The 19,261-nt window shown below is 35.8% G+C and overlaps 1 protein-coding gene across 2 annotated transcripts; it reads right to left on the bottom strand.

Annotated features, from left to right (window-relative positions):
- Window positions 1–7,361: 7,361 nt before the first annotated feature.
- lhx9 (LIM homeobox 9) lies at window positions 7,362–17,762 on the bottom strand. Of its 2 annotated transcripts, none has more exons than XM_061240051.1 (6): window positions 17,686–17,762; window positions 14,276–14,487; window positions 12,930–13,132; window positions 11,884–12,239; window positions 8,304–8,506; window positions 7,362–7,616 (listed from the first exon to the last, which is right to left on the bottom strand). In XM_061240051.1, the coding sequence occupies exons 2-6, from the start codon at window positions 14,447–14,449 to the stop codon at window positions 7,362–7,364; spliced, it is 1,191 nt and encodes a 396-aa protein (XP_061096035.1). In that variant the 5' UTR covers window positions 14,450–14,487; window positions 17,686–17,762. The 2 variants fall into 2 exon arrangements, with proteins under 2 accessions (XP_061096035.1, XP_061096036.1); XM_061240052.1 differs by having other exon boundaries at window positions 7,362–7,565.
- Between the last annotated feature and the right edge of the window lie 1,499 nt (window positions 17,763–19,261).

Genomic DNA, 19,261 nt, shown 5'->3' with positions numbered 1-19,261 from the left:
ATAAATTGTAGGTTTATGATTCACTGGGAAAAAGCCCCCAATATTCTTTGTTATAATTTCTAATATTCATGACAGTTATTTGCTGAATTCTAGTGCTGTAGTTGCAAATCAAAATTGGCAGCTCTTTTGGTCAACTGTTACATAATTTGCAGGCTCCATGATGTATAAAGCACTAGTTTGGTGTATTAAGATGCCCACCAATCTGGAAACTAATCATGAAGGTGTCAGTTCTAACTGTGGGCTTGAAGTTAAAAAGTACAGAATTAAATTGTTGAAAAAGGCTTGCACACTGTAATAAATTAAGGACTGCACAATGTATGAGTTATAGCCTGAATATCTTGGGAATGTATGCACAAAACAAGGCTATTCATTCCATTAAGCCGGAATTAAGTTCATACCATTGTATGAACCCTTGTTTGTAATAATATTTGCATAACTGACACATTGACTCTATTTTACAAAATTTGGTTATTTTTCTGTTAAATAACAGTGGTCAGAAGTAATTTCATTCTTAGTGTCTAATTACATATTTTTTAAAAAAGCACATTGAATTGTATTGGTGTATCTCATACCTAGATTTAAGAGTAACATGAGTAGCTATACATAGGAGTGTGTGTTACCAGGTCAAGACTCTCATTGCCTTCAACATTCACCCAGTTTTATTTAGCTACAAGAAATGAAGCTCACATTTATTTTCTCTCCTCATCAAACCTTTAATTTGAGGCAGTACAATGATGCAGGTGCGCCTGTATGCCTGTTCACACCTTGTCATAGGAAGGCATTACAAAGCTATGCAATGCACATGCAGACTTTTTGAAATAAATGACATGCACAGTTAATGAGAATATATTTCGAACAGAATGTAAATGCACAGATTCTCTGGATTAAGTAAGATATTCACTATCCTTGGGTGATGATCTGTTTTTGTTCAATCGATCTGACAAGAGAGAGTCTGGTTGTGTCCGTCAAATATTTCACCTTGAACAAAGCCACTTCTATCCTTCTAGAAAACTCTAAGGGATGCCTTTTCTTGTTATTTGATTTCTTTGTTTTTATGTTTGCTTGAGGGTAGTGCAGAATTACAGTATAGAAACATGTTCCTAAATGCAGCCATAGCCTCTATGTTAAGCGCTCCACTGTACAGTAAAACAACAGATGGATTAAACACAAGTGTGAGCCCTAAAGGTTTGAGAAGAAAAGAAGGGGAAAATGAATAATGGCAAAGTTGACCTGTCAAAGAAAAACCTTAGTGATAGAGGGATATGCAAAGATGTGTTTTCTCATAAATAAAAAAACAAGGTGTAAATTACGTAAAAATAGATTTGTGAGTGAATAATCCATTGTTTCATCTTTCCTGGTAATGTATATACTGTGCCTTCATTTATGTACTCTGTCCATAAATGGTGTTGAAATATAAAATCTTTCTCCGGGGTGTTTATTTGTAAATGTTGACTCATCCTAAACAAAAATATCTTTGTATAAATCATGATTCATGTTAGATATGTACATGTATATAACAGTTTTGTAAGAGTTGAGCTGATACATACAAAATAGGCCCATCACCATAACGTCCTCATGTGAATACCTGGACTGACTGCCCGTCACTTTTGTATCATGTGAGTTTTGTGGGACGAACAATGTCATTTGTAGGGAGTTGCACCATGTGACGTGTGCCTGACAAGTATACGGAGGTGCTATGCGTACTCCACAACAGGAGACTAAGGCACTGGCCCGGAACCACAAGTATTGTAAGACCACTCATGAAACTGACACCGTATCAAACCCATGCCCCTTGCATATAGAACACAGCCTACCAGACTGCCTCCACGGCTCTCTGCATTGCTGTCCTTTGCTTCCTCCCGTCATCTGCATTCTGCCAAGTGATTTATTTCCCTGCCGCTGGCTTTCTCTATCACAGTATAATCACAAAGTCCAGTGGGTTCACTTTATGTGTTGCACATGCCTTGTGATAATAGTAGCAATCTGCCCTGCTCGCCCTAAACTGAAAAAAAGGAAAAACGTGCATCCAATCAATTTTATTTTCATCTGCGTGCAATGTTGTGTTTCTTTCCTGTATAATATATATAATACTCCTTGCCACAGGTGACACAATAGACCGTAATGTATGCTTATCCCTGGGTGCAGTCTGTTCAGCTCAGTGACAATCTTCAGGTGATGTCACAGACAGAATACTCGCCCCCCCCCCCCCCCCCCCCCCCTTCCTCTCATCTGTCCAAAGCAAGAGTGATGAGCCATGTTCTAGCACCTTCCTTGTTGTTCACTTGTCTTTCAGTTTCTGCGGGAAGTTCTCTAAAATCTTCAAGACACCTGTAGATGTATGCACTGACTCAGTCCAAAAATAGGTCTATTAACAGTTCCCCACATCTAATTTGCCCTATTACTTCTGTATTCATAAATGGTAAGGTTATCTCAAAATAATATTAAGAACAGCTTAAATGCAGCAAAAAATACATGTATGACTTCATAAAATGCAATTAAAAGATGGCTATACCCACCTGAATATGTTTTAAATATGAAACATGCTGATTTTGGTCTCAGCAGCATGCTATCATTCTATACTTAAGACAACTATTCATCAATGTAGTTGCTCAGTGTCTGTAGTTATTTTAGCCAGTATAAAATGATAAATAAAGCATGCTGCCTAGGCCAAAATAGAATGCACAAATATTCAAAGATATATGTAGAAAAAATATATATCTTTTATCAACAAACTAAAATATACACATGCATAATGCATAATAAATGAATGTATATGTTTAAGAAATGTAACTATTAAATATAAAGAATATTTATTTATTATGTATTATACATATCTATATATCTATGTAGACTTATAAAGTGACTAGTGGAAAGAGATACATTATATTGTAATTTGAACTATCCTTCACCTTTTATTATTATTATTATTATTATTAGCATTATTATTATTATTATTATTATTATTATCCTTATTATTATTATTATTATTATTATTGATATTAGTAGTAGTAGTAGTAGTAGTAGTAGTAGTATCAGCAGTAGTATCATCAGTAGTATCAGGCTCAGCCTGTATTTTATTGGTGTACATTGTAGAGAAATACAGAATCTTACTCGAGATCATGATACAGCAGTAATATTCCACCCAGGATTCAAATGTGCAAAATTTGGTTTGCTTAGTACCTGGCACCCTATGGAAATCAAGGAGACATATTTAATAAAGAACCAGAGAATATGTGATAGACCAGGTAGACATTATCCACCTGCCTGATTGCTTTGCTCTGGGTGAAACTATTCTATCTATTCTTATCACTTAACACATGCACGATCAACTACAAGTGCGATTCTTTTTTATTATCGTTATATGGATTATTAGCTGCAGTATTTTACATGACTGCTAAGTCTATTCTTTTCCTTTAAAGCTACAAGCAATTTGTTTAAAACAGGACCGCCCAACCCTGTTAATAGAGAGCTATCCTCCTGTAGGTTTTCATTTCAACCCTAATTTGACATACCTGATTCAACTACTCAGGGAGATCTGAATGAGGTGTGCTTTGTTAGGATTGGAGTGAAAACCTACAGGACAGTTGATCTCAAGGAGCAATGTCGAGCAGACCTGGTTTTACATACATATTAAGAAACAAAATGTGAAATTGAATGTGCTGAACTGTTGCTATTTCAGTGTTTTTTTCTGATATAAGGAATATGAAATACATGTGTCAAATAAATAGTAGATTACAGCAACAAAGTTTCTCTTTCTGAAATAAATGATGGTTAGATCACTTATCTTTACACCTGCTAATTACACAGATTATAGGTTTTCCTCCATTACTTATCATATTGTTAGCTGGTTAATGCAATATCAGGTTAATGCAATATCAGCAACCTCAAGATATTTTTGGTAAACCAAATGTGTTTTTTCTTTCTATTGCAATACAGCTACTGGTATCAAGAACAAAATTTCAGAGGAAGGTTTATTTCACAGGTGACAAGAAAGGAGTGCATAAAACATGAAAGTGTACATATTAAAGAAATGTTAACAAGATGGAAAGGTGCATGCAGAATATGAATGTTCTTTATCTTTTTTAAAAACATCCTTTTCTTCCAGTGCAGCCAGATGGCAAAGCACCAGCTCAGCAGTCTGCTTCATCCACTTGCTTTTGATGGACATTCTGCTGCGAAGAATCGAGGAGGCCGTGGGTTTGCAAAAATAATACTCCTGACAAAAAACTTTTTGTAACCAGACTGGGGCAGTCATGTGTGTGTGTGTGCGTGTGCGTGTGCATGCGTGTGTTTACGTGTGAGCGTGTGTCTTTGTACAAGCAATTGCATCAGAATTGCATTTCTTGTTTAATTTAAATTATGCCTTCACTTAAACACACATTCACCCCTGTGGCTTGTTGCCAGGTTGCTCTGTTATTCATAGATACATATTTATACATTATTTTTTTCAATGTGTGAAATTCATTTTAGCACAAAGAGAAATGCAATGTCTTGTTTCACAATGGTATAGGAATGACTCGTATACACTGGATGCTCCTCCGTTGGTGGGTTCAATCATTCAGCTTTTTTAAAGTCCATTTTACATTTTTGGCTCAAAAGATTATTTATATGCTATATGTTATCCTAATATTGTCTTTGTCTTCAATGGTGAGGAATTCCGATCAAAGTTTTCCTTTTCTTTTAATACTTTATGGAATTTTCAAACGTCGGGAAGTGTGGCTGTAATGCCCCAAGATTTGTTCTCCCTGAAAGAAATCATAGAGTAACAATTTATTAACTACAGAGCAACCTGGCTTTAGGGGTCTGCATTTAGTTTAACTTTAACTTTATTTAAAATGATAAGGTATGCTTTCCAGCTTTCATTTGATTCAATTGAAAAAGGAAGCCATTTTCATGCATTAAAAAGCAACCTTCATATTTCTGTAATATTAGACTGCAGGATTTTAGCCACAAATCTGTGGGGCATTACGTATGAAATAATAAACATGAAATAATAAACAAAAGAAAGCAACAATGTAGACAGCTGTCATTGGACATTGGTCACTGAACTGTAATTTGTTGATGCGGGAAATTCAGCAGTATATTGGAAACAACACATAAAAGAGTAAATTGAATGAAAAATAAAACTCATTTAAAGCAAAGTATTTTTTATTCACACAAATTTAATAAGATATATAACAACCGTTTGGTCCATAAATATTTAAGGGGAAATAGTTTCTATACACCATCTTTATCAAGAAACAAGGAAACATGGACAATCTTGTTAGAACACTTACTGTACTATAAACACAAAGATCAATATATAAGATTCTTGGATTACCAACTATATCTGAAAGAGTGCACAACTGCTCTCTATGACATCGCTGTCCCCTTTCAACAGGATACACCATAAAAAGATCTTCAGAAATAAGATGTAAAACAGTACAAAACTAGTGAGGCGTTAAAAGGATGTGAGTCAGATAACAAACAACACATATCCTGAATTTCACAAACTTTCTTCCAAGTTATAGCATAAGGCACATAGTAGAACTGAGTTAGGCATCTACTTTATTAAGTAGATTTATAGTACCATTTTGTTCTACAAAAGAACAAATTTTTGACACTTAGAATGAAATGTTTCAACCCAAGCAAGGACTCTCACTTTTTGCCTTCAGCCAGAAGAAACACATTTTTGGTCTGTTCAGTGGCAAGTGTCCGTAAAGAAAGGAAAACATGGCCAAAAAAAGATAAAAACGTGGATGACAAATTTTTCATCTGGCTCATTCAAAACATTCCAGCTCTTGGAGGTCTTTATAATGTTTCCTCAGCCCTCAACTCAACTTATATGCAGCTCCCTACCTTTTCTGTTCTTTCATTTCTTTTTTGTCTTTTCTTAACACCCTGAGCAACATGATAATAATGCACTTTCATCTGGGCAGTATATTGTCACTTTGCAATTGAACTAATTCTACTGGTATTCTGAATCCAGATCTGTTCATTCACTTTAGTGTTTTTTTTATGCAATGAGGCTTAAATAAGCTTAAAAGTGCTGTATCGTTTAAAAAATACACAATCAATTAAACCAGTGCCACCCTTTGCCTTGCTTTATACTGAACGTTATGAGTCCCAATCAAAATTTTTGTCATTTTGAAACCACATCTGATATATATAAATATGATTACATTGCCTGTTGAACAATTACCACTGTACAGATCTATATTCTGCTAACGTCCTGGTACAGTTGAATTGTTTGCCAAAACAAAATGTATGCTGAGGTTAGCATCAACCTGGAGTTTGAGTTTAAGGTAATGGGAATATACATTTAAATGTATTAAGCTAATTTTAACTATCTTGAATACTGTGTATTCCATTGGACTCTAGTGCCTATTGCTACCATGTACAGTTGCAGTTTGTTGGCATGAATATACGGACAATAGTATGATTATCATATTTGGAGGCTGCATAATTTTTACAATCCAATAGCCTGTAAAAATCAAATCCTTGTAAGAGTATGGATTCTGAATGCCATTTTCCTGACATACAAATGTATAATTTTTTACATTTCCCACATGGAAATATTTCTAAATATCAAACAAACACCACACTAATTAATCCTGTCCTTCTTTGAGTCTGACAGGAATTTCAGTGCCAGTGCATTAATCTCCAGGCAATTCAATATAAAGTCTCCAGGCTGGATAGGAAACTCTGCTAACACACGAAAACAAAAACAAATGAAACAATATCTCAAACTGTTAAAACTGAAAGGTCATTTATTGATGTTCCCAGCTATGCTTGCACACCTTTCTCACTCTCACTGTCTTGCAGTTTTGAACAGAACTTGGATCAATAAATTGCTTACACTTTTAAACTGTTTGAAACATTGCTCCCATTGCTTATGTCTCTGTGTTAGCAGTATCGCACATCCAGTCTGGAGATTTTGTATTGAACCTTTTGAAAACAAAATATTTTTAAAAATTTGTTCAAAGGACAATGTCAATATAGTGCATCTACATATAGATCTTTGTGGGAAACATACATACTCAATATATAATGAGTACATGTTTGGAATGAAAGAAATATATTTATTTTTAAGTAGCCAATTTAGATTTGTGAATTAATTCCAATGAACAAATAGAATGTTCAAACATTTAAATTATAATGTTTAACATGATTGTTTTACGGGCTAGGGTTCCAGAAGTGAGTGTGATCATTTTACATAATTAGCAATATTGTCAAACTTCCAAATTTCTCAACACAAACAAAATCGCTGAATACACTAAAAACTCAGCTGCCAAGCGGTTGAAAATGCTACACACCAATAGTTGTGTTTATTTGCTCTCCCAAGAACTGTCTCTGGTGACTTGAAAGGTGTAAAAAAATAGTTAGAAAAGGTTTGTCAATGTAGTTTGTGAGGGGCTCCCGGATTCATGGCTGTCCAGACTAGAGGTGACAGAAGTCACTACAGTGATAGAGGGATTGGTCAGGTCTGTTAGTGTGGTCGCGGTGCTGGGTGGGGAGAGTGCTCCGCTGTCGGACGAGGGCGGAGGAAGTGATGTGCCGTCTGCCTTATCAACACCCCCATTCTCCTGTCGCAAAACGTTCCTTCTGAATTTGGCTCTTGCGTTTTGGAACCAAACCTGCAAACCAATCCCAATGTCTTTATGTTTTTGTCTGATTTGATTGGAATGTTTTTCTATTCTTTATTTTTTAAATGCAATACGTTTATGTTATTAACACCACAGTTTTCCCTGCTACAGAACACTGAATACTGGCAAAGAATAGAGGCTAGTAAAGTTTTAAAGGGGCACTGATTTATTTTAACTAAACCAAAGGAGATCTTTTAGGTTCAGGAAGTAACATAAAAATTGAACAAAAGACCAGCTGGAAGCAGAATGTTCCACGGGAATATCCGTGTACAGTATGTGAATTCTTAAAAATGAAGCAAAATATGGAACTTATTTATGCTGCGGAATATATGGTAGATTATCCATATTCTTGCATGTCACCTGTTATCTTTTGAAGCGCTCTACATAAGGTACAGAAAAGCTTTCATCGTGTAGGATAATGTACCTTTTTTAAATGATCCCACTGGCGTTGTGAGAACAAGCAGTGGATGAAACATTACTACAAGCTGATACTTTTCAGTGCACGACTGTTATTCTTTTAGCATATACTACTGCCTGAGAACCCTTCAAATGGCTATGGGTATAAAATAATGGAAGTAGAAAACAAATAAACCAAAGGGGTAAGTAAATGATATACGACTGCCGTCTAGACAAAGAATAAAAATGCAGAGTAACGTTTCAGAATGGATTCATGCTTACCTGAAGAACTCTTTTAGTCAGCCCAGTTTTCTGGGCCAGTTGCTTTAAGTCCTTGGCGTCGGGGTTGTGGTTGATGGCGAAGTAGGACTTCATGGTGCGGAGCTGATGGTGCTTGAAGGACGTGCGCATGCGCTTGGTCTTTTGGGAAGGCGGGTAAGGCTGTTGGTCTCGGTCCAGGTGATCAGCCTCATTTTCATTACAACCTGAGAAGAGAAGAAATGGGAAAATTCTCAGTGTCTGTGTGACCTTTGAGTGCTTTACAATTACATGTCGCCGGGTAGGCTATGGTGAACAGGCCTTCTGTTTCCCAAGCCTGCTATCCTCAGCAAGCATTCACTGTTTGTGACGCACTGAATTCTGTGTGCGCATAGCACAAAATGGTACTGGCCTGAGAAAACCTCATCAGAATGGTATTTTGAAGAAATATGCATAAATCGTACTCTAAATTTCACAAAATAAATAAAAGAATACCATCTGTTTATGCAGGTTTTGAAGTATCCATCTTTTTTTAAATGTTGGACATTTATAGAAATGCTGTTGGAACAGAACAAAAGCCTGGACAGAGTCCTCTGTATTAAAGATGTTTATAGCAAGTCTGGCTGAGATCTGGTTCTCAGACTTCCAAAATGATTTATGCAAGATATTGCTGAACACTTTTGGAAGTCTGAGAGTTGCCCCTAAACTTCCAGCTAAAAAAAAAAAAGTTCTAGCTACTAAATACACTTCTCCAAATGTAATTTACAACATGCCATCCTTGTAAATACCTTTGCAACAAGTAGCTCAAACAAAACTAATATGGATTAGCATTGGATTTAAATTGGCATTTCACTGGAATGCAATCATCAAACCTTTGGTGCAGTAATAAGTTTGAAATGTCATGACGCTTTTATTATTATTAAGAGTAATACAATTCACCGGGGACCACTGATGACCATGCTTAGGTTGAGTTCATAGGCCCAATTCAATCATCTTTTGTCAAAGCGCATTGCCCTTCTAAGAGAAACGAACTTAAAGCTAAGTTATTGCAAGCTGCTGTAAAAATTAAAACAATAGGTTCTTGAAATTTATGATTGAAAACTAATACCTAATCGCTGGTATAGGATTAAATCTGTTAGCTCGAAAGTTATCAAACAACCTTCCAGCACGTGCATTTTAAATTGAAACGAAAATGTAATATGGACGTGATGCAAAGAAAACTTGTTGATAATTGTTAATCTGATCTAACACCCAAATATTTTAAACAATATAGCTAATTCCTTGCATAATTACATGTTTTGAAAAGAACCACAAATTATTGTTATTATTATCATTATTATTATAATTTAGCCGTATATTATTGACTTAATATAAAGTTTGACGGCACATTTGATTAAGCAATAATGAATAGCCTACTCTTAACACTTTGCTCTGATTTCTCTCATTTGCAACATATATTATATTTAAATAGAATACAAATACAAACAAACCGAATGTAGTTGAGGTAAAGGAAACCCCACGGGGCTTATATCGACCTCATCATTCTGAACAGATTTACAGCATGACATTATGAAATAGGCAAGATAAATGTAGGTTTCCATAACAAATGAAACTGAGTGAATATTGAGCAGCCTTGTCTTCTTATTTTTGCTGAAACAAAAAGTTAATTATTTATTAATTTATATATAACTGGCTTTTAATATAGGAATTGTTATCAAACCTGTCCATGAAGGTTTTATTTATTTACTTAGCCTATTTGTTTGTTTCAGTTATGCGTTACAGGTAAAATTATTTTTTTATTCTAATTGAATCTTAGCCTTGCCTATCCACAAGATACAACTACATTTTTCTAATTATTATTATTCAGCTATTATTCAAGTGCTTAATTTCCCCATGTTTCGCAATGCAACATTATCCATCTAATAAATAATCTTAATGCTTCATGGCCTTGCAATCAAATATTTGTTATCCTGAACAAAATGTTTCTCGTTACAAAACGTTTCCCTGTGTTAACGATTACTTCAATATCTTGAAATGGCTTTGTTTTCGGAAGTTTCATCCTGGCAATGTCCACCAGGGGTCCCTGTATCATCAACAAACATGCCGTCCTCCTCGACAATGGTCTTGAGGGATTAAAATAAGACTGGCTGCAGCAGACTTTGCAAAAACACAAACAAGCAATTCGTCTTAAATATACAATTTGAACGACGCATGTTTATTGTTGTCACATTTTTTAAAGAAAGTAAGCTATAGAATGCGTAGAGCGTGTTATGTAGGCCAGAGGCCTACTTTTTTGTGCAATGTGGTAAAAAGATATTTCGTATATTTGACTGTAGAATTATAATATATTAATGTAATTTGAGAAACGTATTTCAATTCAGCTCGCATGTAAGAGAGTTACAGGCCTATAGGTTTAACTCTGCCAGGCTTAGAATGTTCAGACTTTCCAAAATTGAGTTTGTTTCGGGCCTAATTTTTTCGCAAATAAACATATGCGTTGGAAGCCAGTTGTAATTTGATGTCATATCATTATTATAGGTTGTTGTGCATTTTCCAATGTTTATCTCCATGCAGATATAAACAATGAATCCAAATGTGTTATATTCCAACTATATAGAGTAGAATAGGCTATAGGATCCATCAGTTAAACAACGTTTTAGAAATATCTTGGTCTTAACATAATTATTTAGCAACAATCCGAGTGTTATTTTACTTCGCTCGTTCTACAGCCACCCCTGAGAACAGTAATGACCTTTTGAGGGTGATTCAGAACTGGTTGGAAGCCAGAGATTCCGACGTCACCTTCAATTAACACAGAACAATTAACACGCAGATTACCCTTATTTCTCTCCATTCATGAAGAACAGCACAAACTTGGCACACAAAGCCAAACTTGTTCAGCCAGACGATAATTGTAAAAGCGGTAGAAAAGAAACCCGGCCCGTATTAGTTATAGCTACCGCACATATTTAAATCCAAAATAAAGAAAAAACGTGTTGTCAGGATAATTCCTATGTTACAAATATAGCCTATATTGGTTACATATTTAACTTACCACTAATCCCTAACCAATGTTACATTACTTTGAATTAAAGCAATGATTATATAAAATGTTACATTACCATAGGCAAACTTCTGCAAAGAGATCCAAGTTTAAACATTTACTGCTATTTAATTAGCTACAATTAGCAGAATACTTTATTAAATGTAGGCTACTTTTATAGCCTACTTGAAATTTAAATTGAAAGGCTTGCTGCTACGAACACAATAAAAACAAAATTAAATGTAGGCCTAAGAACCAACATCCATTGGTGTAATACAGTTTCTCAAATAGCCTACTAGGCTACACGATTCAGTTTAGGATCTAAAACCGGAGTTCATTTTTTTCGTTTAATTTTGATGGGCTATCAATTCAAGTTAAATCAAAATAGACCAATACATTGCTGTTACATTTCCTTAGTTTTAAATTCACGCATTGGGCTGCTTAATGGCTGCACGGAGTGTTGTCTCATTTGGTAATTATAATAATAATAGGCTAGTAAAAACCAACCTACGGATGTGTATGTGTGCATGCGTGTGTGTGTGTGCACCACGCCTTACTCACCTGAGTTGTAACTCGCAATGTCTACCCCAATGGCTGGGCTCTTCCGCTTCCGTGGTCTTCCTTTCTGGACCGTGCCAGTGCCGTTAAAGTAAGGCAATGCCAGCCCCCCGCCTTTGGCAGCTAATTCGGTGTAGTTTAATTGGGGGTGGTATTCTCCCTGGATGAGGGTTTCGAAGTGGACCCTGCAGTACACCAGGTTATCTTTCATGCCGAAGTGGTCACCAGTGGTCAAGGTCTTGTTACAAGTGGTACACGTAAAGCAGCTCAAGTGGTACACCGAGTCCCTGGCGCGCATGACCATTTCCGAGGCCGATATCCCAAGGTGGCAGCGGGCACATCTCTGCACGGAGAACCTTCTGGAACAGTAAACACCTTTTAAACGATATACACGCAAACATCTAATGCATAAACAAATCAGCTAAATAGATACATTTTGCACGTCTAAATTAAATCATACAACACAATGTAACAGCAATTTTACTTTTGCATGTCAAGGTCTCAAAAGATTACATAGGCCTACAGACCTATAGCATACACCTGACATATAAAACTTCGTTTTGTCCGTTTTAATGACAACTGGTAATAGTTTTCATTGTATTTTATTGTATTATATATTTTATTGTATTATTGCGACCTATAATTACACAAGAAGGGGCGATCTACGTTACAAGTGTCAGATTTTTCTATAACGTTAAATATAGAATGAAGTGCTGGGATTGTAGCTAATTTACTAATTTACAAATTATGATATAGGCCTATTAATCATCTTTATGAAACCAACTAAAGCAGCTACGCAACACAATAGTGTTGCTGTCGGGTACCTTAAACACATTTGTAGAAATAGGCTACTGCTGTGAACTGTTTTCTTGTCAATAACATTGCAGGCCTAGGCCAGTCCATTATATCATCGTGTTTGCAAACTAGGATGTGTGTGTATACAATCGAACGAAAATGGCTGCGGGTTATAAAACTCATGTTGTGTTTCAATTGGGAAACTTAAAGTTAAACCAACCCCTATACCAAACGTTAAAGACATGCGTCTTTACCTGTAATAGTCCTCTTTGCAGTAAATGCTGCCATCCTTCGCGAAACACGTGAGCTCAGACTCCAGGGCCAGTTTACACTCGCAGCATTTCAGACACCTCAGGTGCCACTGCTTATCCACGGCCAGCAAGTAGTATCTGTCGGAGATTTTACCGCCACAGCCAGCACACAGGGCTGGCTTCTCCGGGCTCATTGACGGCATACACTGTAATAGGAGTGACAAGGGAAATAAGATTGAAACTGAACCACCAATATGGCTACGGTTCACAAGTTAATAGGCCTCCTCTCATTAGCTACTTGCTATTTGTGCAATAAATAAAATCGAACAAATCCATAAAGGAATCCATTCGTTTTCTGGTGGCCTACGTCGTGTGATTCTCTTCGATATCATAATATAAAGCCATATTTTGTTTATCAGATATGCTATGAAAAGTTCAAATGGAATTTTGACACGAAAAAGTTACAATGTATTCTATCGAACAAGAGTAGTTAATAGTTATCATTATTTGTTTGTTAAGCTTTATTCTCTAAATGTAAATGTAGCAGGCCTTTATATGCTCGGTGTTTTAGGCCTACAGGATTAAGTCAATTGCTATATTTGTTAAAGAAAAAGTTACGACAAAAAGCTGAGTTGTTGTAAGTAGCTTCCGATAAAATTAATTCATTAGAATGTACAAATTGTTGTTATACAATAATAATAACAATAATAAAAAGAAGAAGAAGACCCTAATAATAATAATAATAATAATAATAATAATAATAATAATAATAATAATAATAATAACAATAATAATAATAATAATAATAATAATAATAATAATAATAATATTCGTATTGCTAATATTAGATATTATTGGTGTAATTATTATTGTTACTGTTACTATTATTATTATGGCTGGTGCTGCCGATGTTACTTCGAGTTTGCTTAATATGTATTATTTTTTTTCACTAGTTTTCTCTTTTTAAATGGAAAATACTTGTTTTATTTAAGTTTCCTGACGGTGAGCTAGACTATGAATTCAGACAAGTTACCATTACCCCACATGCCAGCCTAATTGCACATTTATAATAAACTACCCATTACAGAATAATCCACCACCGATGGAAGAGTGTAATTATTGCAAATGGTTCGTTGCCCATTCGTTCGTTGTACATATTATTCTTGAATTTAGTCTAGAATTTAGTCTAGAATTTATTGAAGTATAAGCTCGGTAAGAAAGACAGAGGCGTTGTAGCAGACATGCGATATAATGAAACGCAAACAAGAAGTCCTCTATCTTTAGGGCCCTTATATACTGTTTCTACGGCTATGTATTTCAAACCGAATAAAAAGTCAGTCAAACCTTACCGTGTCCCTTCCGTTCATCTGAACACTTTTGGCCAGACGAGAGTCCGTTTTAGACCTCCTTTCCATCTCCTCCATGATCCCTTGAATATGATCCCCGGAGATCCCGTGAAAAAGCATGGCTGCTGGACGCAATGTGCAACTGCTGTCTTCTGCCTTGCACCCCACAACTTCCATATACAGTCCCCCCGTAGCCTCAGATCATCCGAATAGATCTAGAGCGAGAGATTCACAGACGAAAAGCTTCACTTCCTTGCAAGTACAAGCAACTGAAATAATTTATACGATATATTGCGGTTGGAAAAATCGCAACGTCTTTCCGCACTGTTAATGTCTTGGCAAAAAAGTATACTCCAGATGATAAGGCAACAAAAGTGAGAGTTAGTAGAGAAAAAGCAAAAACTGAAATGTGTGTTTTAGACAGTCCCCGATTTTCTTTAGGGTTCCGAGTGCTTGAAGGTCAGGTTGGGACTGCCTGAATTTGAGAGCTGTGTCCTATTTGTGAAGAGAGCAAAAGCCTGCCCAGTTTGGATAATTTGGTAGGAGGAGTTCTCCCTCTCTGAATTGCCACTGATTTCTATTCACCAACAAAGACCTGTCATTCTCCGCTCAAACCCCTGGTGATGGGCAGCATGAGCGGAGACAAACATTTGGTATTGACATGTTTCATTCTTTTTCATGTAATTGGCTTTTTGATTCGCTTTCTTGCAGAGACATTTGGGAAGAAAGTAGGCTAATACCGTTCGTAATGTGCAAAATAACTCTACTATTTATAATTTGATCAGGACATAGCTTTTTGATGCAGCAGGTACGACAAATTCAATTCATAAACAAAAATTTCCGCATGCGATTTTATTTTACAAAAACTTGATGCTGTTCTTTTCCAGTCAATTTATTAGCATTCATCATGTTTTAAGTGAGATATTTTACTGGACAAAATAAATAGCGGTACCTTGTTTATTATGTATACAAGGTCCACATGACCACATCTACCTGATTCGCGGTCATTTAAATATAACTTTGGGATGTGCGACCAGGAGTGTACTTTCAGTTTAAATATTAGAAAAAAACATGTTATTATTTATTCCCAAGTTAAAACTCAACTTACTCTTTGTCGACTAAACACGACATGAACATGTGTTTTGTGTGTGTGTGTGTGTGTGTGTGTGTGTGTGTGTGCGCGCGTGTGCGTGTGCGTGTGCGTGTGCGTGCGTGTGTGTGTGTGTGTGTGCGTCTGCGTCCGTGTGTGTCTGTGTGTGTGTGCCGTTTGTGCGTTTTCTCCAAGTTTGTCTATAAGGTATTTGATTTGTCGATCCACTCAAAACGACCTGACTGCGAGGTAGGATTTTTCTTGTATTCATTTAAATGCTAAATGCTGTTTATGTCATACATACGATTTGTTTCATAAGGTGCATGTGCAAAGCATCCAATTTATCCTAGCTAAGTCAAAAAAAAAAACAGTGGTTGCCATTTTCGCTCATTATCTGTAATGGAATTAACCTAAATAATAGTCTGGGTACTTTCAATTAAACTGGTAGCAAACTCAAAACATTGGCAAACGTGTTCCACATATCCAAGGTTGTGTTACAATTTGTATATTTATTCTAAAGTGTAGCTAAACGTCGCATAGCTCAATTGCATTAATAACTGTTTACGATATTCGAAATGGGGTAATGCATAATAATGCACAAAGAGGGCATGAAAAATGGCTTTAATCCGCAAGATGCGTTTTTGAGTGACAGTCATCTGCCATAAATATATCTATTTATTATGCGCATTGTCACGAAGCTTACCCAGAAATAAAAGTCTGAATGAATAAAAGTTTGTCTATAACCAAGAGAAAGATCAAAGAGTCCGATTTTTACGTTTTACTTCAAATAAATAGGTGCGGAATATTGGCCTTGGTCGTTTTCAGATGTTATAACTATTCAAATATTATGTTATAATATGTTTACCTCAAGGATGATAAGAATATAGCCTAATTGTTTTTCTATAATACGTCCACTTTCAGATAGCAATTCATGTCTAAGCTGTGTTTAGAGTACATAGCCCATTCAGTTACTTCCGGAGTTCACTTCTTCGGCCTGTCAGATCCCTTTAATCAAGCACCGAGTGAAGAAAAAGACACTGGCGATTAATTTCACTTGAAAAAACGGTGACAGGCGGAATTTAAATCCCTAAATTCAAATGAAAGGGAACTCAGACATAGCTTTACTGCACGTGGCAAAATAACAATTACATTGTATTTATTTAATTGCAGACGCAAATTGTATAGATGTCACAAGTAGCATAAACAGTTTTTTTTTCTTTTTTTTTCATTTTTCATTTTGTAGATGTAGAGATCATTCCAGACAAATATTCGTCGTCACATTCAGAGGAACTGTAAAATACTAATTTATATTGTACATCTGTACGCGCCCGGAGAAATTGACCCTTCTTTGAACAACAATACAAATTATTTCAATCAATATTAATGTTTATGCTAAACTACAAAAATGATGTAATATTTTAACATGTTTTGTGTTTAAATGCACTGTTTTCCCTGCAGCTGATGTGGATTGTGTTTGTTATTGTTATGGCAAGTAACATAAAGGTTATTAAAGCGTGGCTTATCTTGATATTTAACTACCGAGAACGTGCACGATGACCGCCAGTTTGCCTCCAGTATCAGAATAAATTATATGGGCACATGGACGCCGACATTTAAATTAATTTGTCCGCTTCCAAAATCAAATTGTACAGTTTTTATATATTTCAATTTACTTATGGGAAATACATATGGACGCCTTGTTGTGCATTACAATGAACACAAATACACATGATTAATACAGAATTCAAAATGGTATATTAGCTATCCGATGTGTGGTCTGTGGAGTTAACTCCCACTTTTGGCAAATGTTACTTTATTAATTCGAAAACTAAATTATTCCAAGTAAATTGCACCCCTCTGTATGGTGGGATCAATTAAAAACGTGTCTGCAGATGATGCCGCATGCATTGCTGTGAAAGGTAGGCTACTTATTCCCCGCAGTATTTACCGTATGGTCTTTCCAGTTGTACCCTTGAATATTGCTAAACAAAATGTTAACAATGTACATACATTGTTTTCGAAACAAGGTCACAAGGGATACGCCTATTCAGGTTAAGATGCACCTTTTCGAATGACCTGATATTTCATATTGCTTTAATTACATACAAACGTATTAGCCTATTCTGCCATCTTTCTGAAACATACACCTGAAATGTCTTTCTACAGTCATATCTTCTTGCCATGTAGACTGCATCATCTACTTAGCTTAATATGCCTACCACTTTCTCACTCTTGACAAAGCAACAGCATGCATGGTGGATGTTTATTTTTACATTAATACGTTGTCAAGAAATAGCTATATAATGTAGAGCTTTTGGCTTACCTTGTGCCTTAACGCGCTTCCCTGTGTTAAACTGCGCAGCAGTAAGAGGGGATGATTCGCGATGGAGAGGAAGGCAGAGGCTCTGCCAGTAGATGGGGGTTGTTCCTTGTTTCTTGTAGTCCCAGTGTTAATTAAAATAAACTCGTTGCTTGGTGAACAGTCATCTATTCCTCTGACATGTATATACACAAAATCGTCTGAGCCAATACTGATGTGGTCAAGCATCTGATATCTTGTGCGCATTTACAGTAAGGGAACCAAAATGTTCTTACAATTTAAAAGGCATACATGTTTCACAAAAGGGGGGAAATTGAATTTCAGAAAGCAGAGCAATTAGTATTTGAAATCAAGACAAAAACAGCACATTTAAAAACTGGTAAGTGTGAACATTAGTTGCCTCCTTCGTTTTAATAGCCGAACTGTTTTTAATGATGGAAAATACAGGCTAATGTGATTACTGTGATTAAAACGGTAACGGATTAAAACTTCATGTAAATTATAATGTATTTTAGGAAGGTTTTTAGTGGACAACTAATCTGTCTGAAAAAATCATCATATTTGGAATCAGGAAAAATTATAACCTAGCCTACTGAAAACATTTTCTGACAGAGATCATACAGTGATTTTATAAGAAGGCGCTCTTCTTGCTTAGCCTATATCGTTCCGGTATTTGAACCAAGGGGTCGGTAAAGAACACACTGAATCTATTAGGCTACAAAGTACTGGTTAAAATATACTAAGATGATGTTTGATTTCCCTTTGTGAAATATGCTATGATCTACGTTGTAGGCTGGGAAGCTTTAGCCGAGAATGAAGCGATTGGGCAGGTAGCCTACTCGTCGCGTTTAAAAGTAGGTATTATAACATTTCCAAATTAAGAAGGCATTTTTATAAAACAAAATATGGATTGGATTTATATCAGTTTAATGTCTACATGTCACCTTGAGGACCCCGTTACAAAATATCATATCACGTTGTCTAAGTCGTTCAGCCCCAAGGCAAATTGTTACATGCCTGTGGAAATTTCATACACCCTTTAAACGGTAAAGATACGTAATGTTATTTCATTTATTTAACTATTTCGCTCCGTTTCCACTTAAGACGTAGAAGTAACCGTTTGCCACGAAAAGCATTAGGGGTTGCATTAATTCCCACTGACATAGAATTTTATCAAGACCAAAATATAGTTTATTAGCCGAAATGTAAATAAAGTAAGCCTGCGTATTTGCGTAGTTGGCCAAATGACAATTTTGTCCCACAATTGAAAATAAAGGTGTGTAGGCCTACAGGTATGGAAATACAAACTCGTTACAGGGAGATAAAACTTTGGATTCCTATACAAATTGTTAATATTATTATTGTATTATACTATTTTTTACACCAAATAAACTAAATACAAAATGAACTATTTGCTTATAATGAAACTAAAAACTTTCCCTCGGCTGTATTCTAGTCAAGAATTCATAATTAGTGCTGTCTCTATGGTAACATATTAAATATATCGCCCCTGTTCGGATATTTTCAGAAAGGTTGACTTCAATCTTCAGTTTATTTGACGTGATGTAGCCTAGCCACA

This window comes from Conger conger, chromosome 4 (genome assembly GCF_963514075.1).
Source record: "Conger conger chromosome 4, fConCon1.1, whole genome shotgun sequence".
Taxonomy (NCBI): Eukaryota; Metazoa; Chordata; class Actinopteri; order Anguilliformes; family Congridae; genus Conger; species Conger conger.
This window is presented reverse-complemented; position numbering and strand designations above follow the sequence as displayed.